Source organism: Lonchura striata, chromosome 11 (genome assembly GCF_050655825.1).
Source record: "Lonchura striata isolate lonStrDom1 chromosome 11, ASM5065582v1, whole genome shotgun sequence".
Classification (NCBI taxonomy): Eukaryota; Metazoa; Chordata; class Aves; order Passeriformes; family Estrildidae; genus Lonchura; species Lonchura striata.
In genome coordinates, this window is record NC_140713.1 from 10884486 (window position 1) to 10891453 (window position 6968).

The 6968-nt window shown below is 49.5% G+C and overlaps 1 protein-coding gene across 1 annotated transcript in view; it reads right to left on the reverse strand.

Annotated features, from left to right (window-relative positions):
• The window catches only part of URI1 (URI1 prefoldin like chaperone), a 41238-nt gene extending 39283 nt beyond the window's left edge, over positions 1-1955 (reverse strand). The window contains exon 1 of the mRNA XM_021540579.4: positions 1549-1955. Coding sequence (XP_021396254.2) covers positions 1549-1629 — 81 coding nt within the window. The 5' untranslated portion in view covers positions 1630-1955. The remainder of the gene's footprint in view (positions 1-1548) is intronic.
• Positions 1956-6968: the final 5013 nt, after the last annotated feature.

Below are 6968 nucleotides of genomic sequence, written 5' to 3' on the forward strand. Positions count from 1 at the left end.
GTGTGCACAATATTCCAGACAAGGCACATTTTTATACTCCGTAGGTGTTACTCTTTTTCTCAACTAAACCAGCATGTGAAAAAATACAGAATGGAGATAAAATCCTTCCATTATAACTGAGGAAATCTAATGTCCATCTTACTATCTGCTTAAAAAAATTTTAATCACATGAGCAGAAAAAGCAAAAGGTCTGCAGACTGTATTTGTATCAACAACACCTTGCATATGACCACAAGTTATTTCCAGTGACTCCTGCACCCACACACAGCTCACCGCGAGGCTGGAATCTACAGCCCCAAATCGCACTCCTTAGGTTTTCAGGACCCACTTCAGTAAGATCATGTGTGTAATCTACATAAAAAAGTATCCTGAGTTTTGTGCTATGGTCTCAGGTGGAACCAGCCAATGAACTCTTGGGAATAACTTCTGCGGAAAAATCTGGTTCTTTGAAACCCATTTCGAATATAACCAATGATTCCTAAGGCAGGTCATGAACAACTAAGTTTAGACACACGGTCTTTCCAGGCTGGCCCAGGAGCACGCTGGCATGAAGCAGGTCACGGACACGGCCGGGCAGTTTGGAAGGCGGGACTGTCCCGGAGGCCGGGAAAATCACGGAGAGGGATAAAAACACGCGTTCGTGGGCGCGCTGCTAACCACGGCAGGCGGCGGGGCAGCAGCGGGCCCTTCCCTCCGGACACCGCTCCCCGAGGTGTTCCGGGGGAGTGTGTCCTGGGGCTCTGTCCCGGGGCTCTGTCCGGGGGGCTGTGTCCCCAAGGCTGTGTCCCCAGGGCTCTGTCCCCAAGGCTGTGTCCCCAGGGCTGTGTCCCGGGGCTCTGTCCCGGGGCTGTGTCCCGGGGCTGTGTCCCAGGGCTCTGTCCCGGGGCTGTGTCCCGGGGCTGTGTCTCAGGGCTCTGTCCCCAGGGCTGTGTCCCGGGGCTCTGTCCCGGGGCTCTGTCCCGGGGCTGTGTCCCGGGGCTCTGTCCCCGGGGCTCTGTCTCAGGGCTGTGTCCCGGGGCTCTGTCCCCAGGGCTGTGTCCCCAGGGCTCTGTCCCCGGGGCTCTGTCCCGGGGCTCTGTCCCCAGGGCTCTGTCCCCGGGGCTCTGTCTCAGGGCTCTGTCTCGGGGCTCTGTCTCGGGGCTCTGTCCCGGGGCTGTGTCCCGGGGCTGTGTCCCGGGGCTGTGTCCCGGGGCTCTGTCCCCAGGGCTGTGTCCCCGGGGCTCTGTCCCGGGGCTCTGTCCCCAGGGCTCTGTCCCGGGGCTCTGTCCCCAGGGCTGTGTCCCCGGGGCTCTGTCCCGGGGCTCTGTCCCCAGGGCTCTGTCCCGGGGCTCTGTCCCCGGGGCTCTGTCCCCGGGTCTCTGTCTCAGGGCTCTGTCCCCGGGCTCTGTCCCGGGGCTGTGTCCCGGGGGTCCCCGCGGGTCCCCGGGTGCCCCGGCCGCCTCGCCCGCCGCCCGTGACGTCACGCGGCCACGTGCCGTCCCCCGCCCCGGCGCCCCGGGCCCGGCCCGCGCCCCCCGCGCCCCCGCCCGGCCCCGCAGCCCCCTTTACCTTCTCGTGCTCCCGGCGGAGCCGCCCCACCAGCGCGGGGCTCAGCGGCGAGGCGCCGCCGCCGCCGCCGGGGGCCTCCATGCGGGCCGGGCCGCGCCGCGCCGGCGGTCTCCGGGGGAGCGGGGAAAGGGAGGGGAGGGAAAGCGGCCGGTCTGGGCCGATCTCCTCAGCAGGGCGAATGAGTCCTATAGAAATGTTTGTGCAGGGCGAAGCGCCGGCTCCAGAGCCTCATGCACGCGGGGGCCGCCGCCGCCTGGGCCCGGGGCGCCGCCGCTGCCGGGGGAAGGAGCATCTCAGTGCCGCATTCTGGGCCGCACCGCCGCCGCCGGGGCCCGGCTCCCGCTGCGCCGGGCAGAGCCGGCCCGGGCTGCCCGGGGTGCTGGGTCCGCCCGCCCGGCCGCCTGCTGCACTCTGGGTACGCGGCCCGGCCCGCGGGAGGCTCCGGCTGCGAGCCGCGAGAGGCGGGCGCTCCACACCCCCTGCCCGGCCCGGCCCGGCCCCCGCGCCGGGCTCCGGCACCCCCGGGCAGCCCGGGCCGGCCCGGGGCTCCGCCGCACGCTGCTGGGGAGCGCGGGCCCGGGCGCCGAGGCCGCGGCTGCGGGGCGCTCGGATGGGCCTGCAGTACTGCCGGAGCCACGCAGAGACACGGCGGTGTCCTGTGTAACTGCGAGGGGCTGTCACGGCTGCTGCCCTCGGGGGTGTGTGCTGGCAGGGCGGCTGGCGGTGAACAGTTACAGAATCACAGAAAGGACCTTAAAGAGAGAATAAAATCATCACGATTAGAAGGGACCTTCAAGATCATACAGTCCAACCATCTGCTCAGCAGTAGCCCTGTAACTCCCACATTGCCTAGCACTTGTGCCAGACACCTCTTAAACACCTCCAGGGATGGTGACTCCATCACATCCCTGGGCAGCCCATTCCAATGTCTGACACCAAAACAGTGAAAAAACTTCTTCACACCTCTAATCCAAATCCCCACATCACCCCTGCCATGAGCAAGGACACCTGCTAGAGCAGGCTGCTCCAAGCCCCATCCAACCTGGCCTTGAACACTTAAGGGACATTCACAACCTCCTTGGGCAGTCTGTGCCAGGGCCTCACCACCCTCACATGAAAGAATTTCTTCCCAATATCTAACTTAAATTTCCCCTCTTTCAATTCTTACTCATTACACATTGTTCTTTTTCTACAGTGGGATGCCATGACTTGGCAGACTGCAAAATATTCATTAAAATCACTTAGAGCAGCACTCAGACTTGCCTATGTGAAAAACTCGCTGTATGGGAAGCAAGTGGTGTACAGCCACCCTTGGAATACCACAGGTAATTTATGTGAACTCACTAGCCAGCTCTGTGAATACCATTAGACACCTCTGGCATAACAGTGCTGGATGAGAGCCATGCTTTAACAGCGTGCTGGACCACAGCACTGCACAAGGCCTGAGCAGCTTCTCGTGGTGCTTGATGCCACCTCGCAGGTGTATTTGTGCTTGTACACTCCAAACACCACAGAGGCAGGTTCAGTTATAGACCTTGCATTTAGTGCTGAACCTTTCCCTTAAGTGAATGAGATTTTGTGTTGTTTTATATTTGCTGGTAGAGTTGAGGGGCTCATATTATCTCCCCAACAGGGGTAGGTCTGTCATAAGATGAAGGTAAAAAGGGGCATCATGCCTACATTTAGATCAAGGGGTTCCTTCTGCCAAAGAATCAGCACTTCCTTTCCATGAGCAGAACTAACCCTGTACACACCACAAAAAAACTGTTTGTGTTATACCCATGACACAGTATTTGCTGTGCACTTTTGTAAATTCATGTTCCCTTCCCCCTTGAAGAGCTTGTTAAAGCTCTACATATGAGAAATTTAGAAACAATTTTCAAAGCATGGTTACTCAAGCTGGAAGTTAGCTTTTAGCCAGAGTTTAATACAGTTTCCAATATTGCAAATAAAAATTTGCAACTGCAGCTGGGTAGTTGGGTTTTTGAAATAATTGCATCCATAATCTTCAAGAATAATTGAAAGTTAGCTAAAATCTCTGGCACATATTTGTCACTGAGGGAAGGATTCTGGATCCTTTAAACGGACAAGAGACATCTATATATTGTCGTGAGAAAATGGCTCACCAGCAAAAGGAAATGATATCTCAAGTTTAAATAGGTTATAAGAATCTTGCAGTCCTTCTAAATGTCCATTGTAGGTAATTCCCTTTAAGCCTGCTCAGAACCTCTTCGGAACTTCACTTTAGGGCTTGCAGAAAAGATACTACAAATACAGGTCATTTTTAAATGTTCTGGTTGATTTCCTTTCCTCTCAACTAGATCAGAAGATAAAACAGATGTACAACATAAAGATACAGTATCTTATCTGAGATTTTAATTTTTTGCCTGACATAAAAAACCCTTAAGTAACAAGAGGAGCCACAAAGTAGGAATTCTGACACAGAATTCCTGTGTCAAAAGACACTATTTTCTAAATAGAATATAAATACATACAATAATTTCTCTTGGTTCCTCTTCCAAAGACTTCACCATTTTCTGTGCTTTGAGTGCACCATTTAGTCACTGAATTTGTTGGGTTGAAGGCCTCTGACAGTTCCAAAGTGAGAGGCTACATCATTATCAGAGTAATGACTGCTTGCATTTGGTTGTACTGATGATAGTATGGAATAGTTTATGGCATCCTTTTGTACATTTTGTTTTTCATCTGCCAATGAAGAAATGTTCTAATAGTGACAAACAGATGGGATACACCATTTGCCAAAGATGAACATGAAGCCTTTCTCACATTCTTTTGCACTTATAACCTGTACAAAACCACTGTCACCAGTGAAACTCTATAGATTATAAAATAAATAAATTTGAAACTTGGCCTTCTAAGCTGCAGATTTTTGTTTACTTGTTTACATCATTAAATCTTTAGATGCCCTACCAGATGATTTTCATAAAACCTTGGAGAAAACTCTGGAGGACTCTGTAATTAAGTGAGGGAAAAAATAAGCAAATCTTACATGTTCTTTTCCAAGTGTCTGCCTTTGTGCTCATCAGACATGCCCATCCTGGAGCTGAAGACAGGGCTGCTGGCAGAGCTTCTTCCAAACCCCAAGCTGGTCAGATTGGATGAACTTTTAGAATGACAAATCAGTGTCATGTTTTCAGTTATGATGTGAACAGGTCATGTGTAGCTGTGAGAGCAGTGGAAGCAAACTCCTGGAGAGGTCAAGTTAAGTTTGCAGCAGAAAACCTCACACCAGGGCTCTGGCTTAAAGGTATTCTCCTTTGGCAAAGAAGTCTGTGCCTTCTGCCCTACTTATTCAAAGTCATTTGCCACCACTCTGCACAGACAGCAGTCACAAGGGAAGAGGAAACCAAGGGAAGGACAAAACGAAGGAGGCATGGGAGAAGATGCCCCAGCCAGTCTTTCTGCAGAGAGAAACAAAGCTGAATCCATGACCCCTCTGTTTTACAAAACCAGAGCCTTAGATCTAAAAACATGGATTGCAGCAAAAAGTCATGGATGAAGACAAGAGGGTTAAGAATCTTGGAGATCACACGTGTGCAAATACATGCTGAGCTATGCTGAGAACAACTGTTGTGTGGGGATTTGCTGGAAACTGGATACAGGGGAAAAGCAACAAGAATGAGCTCATCATTATCAAGTGAGAAAAAGTTATCCTGAGACAAAGCTCCCATGAGAGGAATGCATTTTTGGAAAACAAGATTTGACCCATGTGGTCAGAGATGTGACCACCTTTGTTGTTAGCACATGGGGACAGTGTGAGAACAGGAATAATGAATGAAGTCCCCAGGCCATGAGAGGCTCCCTGATCTGCTGAAGGGAAATTTCATACTCAGTCTTCTGTCATGAAAAGCACAAGCTAGAACTGTTGGGAAAAAAAACCCAAATTAGTATCCTTTTGTTAAAGCTAACTCATAATCAAAATGCCACAAGACCAAGTCCATCTTAGGATTGTATATATAATTCTGGCTGCAACACCCACACTGCATGCTTATTATGAACTTTTAGTTATTTTTAAATTCCTGTGAAAGATTAAAAGCCTTTCCTTGTTGCTGTGATTTGCCAGGAGGATAAGTGCCCCAGCAAATATTTAAGAATAACTGTCTCCACTCTGCCAGCAATAATTGAATATTTTTTCTATCCAAGAGTTTTATTCTGAACAAAGCCACTATTAACTTTTCTAATGATTGTTCTTTATGTTGCAGATAAGTCTTCCTGTTGAAAAAAATGGCCATGAGTCCCCCTCCTTTGGTAAATCAGGAAGGCAACCCAGTTCCACTGGAGGTACTTAGAGGAGTGAAGCTCTGCAATGCTTGCAGAACCATGGTCAAAGCCTGCACCTCCCTCAGTTTAATCAGCCTGAAACAGCCAGTGGTTTTTGTTCAGATAATGACAATGGAGTCAAACTACTAGACACCTTTCATTGTCCAGACATAGAACAAGTAAGATTTTTCTATGGTTGTTGTTCTGAAACATCATGGTACTGACATTAGCATGTTCCTTTCTCCTGTCTTTTCTCATTAGAGAAAGGTGAGAGGCTTCAGGGATGACAACAACATGCTACTCTTTTTTTGGTTACATACTTAAATACCATAACTCATGCTTGAAATGTAAGTTATGGGGCACTAGGTGACAGCTAAATATTTATGTGTTCTGTGTCACCAACTTAGCCTCACCCTTGCTATCCATCCACACAACTATCCCATGTTTAACATGGTATCTGAGAACCATCAAACTGATGTTCCCTTAGGTTCAGTTTTTGAACAGGCTTAAGTATTAAGTAAGTTGATGTTCATTTGTCTCTGCAGGGAGAACAAGGGGCATGATTTTCTGGTTAAAGCTACTGAATTTTAAAGCCCATCAATACAGTGTGTTTTGTTTCCACATTGGTAATGATGAAGGGGAGTCTGGATCTGTGTATTGGATTCAGTCAGAATAAAGAAAATTGTCAGAAATAGCCCATACCTATGCAGACACACACATTACCACACACATCTATGAACAGCTAGTTAAAAAAAAAAAGCTGGAACAAACTGTAAGCTGTCTGGTGAGACCATCTGTAGAAATTTCATTTTTCCTGATAAAAAAGGCATCTTTGTAAAATATACATAAGGCAGGATAACCAACTATTAGTGTGCATTATGCTTTAACCTTATTATGTGTTTGCTAATAATAACAACATAGCTTGTTTTTGTGTTGCTGTCACACAGTAAAGTTCGGGGCCCCTCACAGCGACACAGCTGACCATAGTCTAGCTATTCTGTGACTACTGTCATGCTTGGTTTGGTACATGAAACTTGGATGCTTTATTTGTATGCTTTGTAGTTGCTTCTGCCATCTTTGATTAGTATCACCTGGAAATCCCTGCTTTCCTGCATGTAGTCACACCCAAGAGGAAAGCC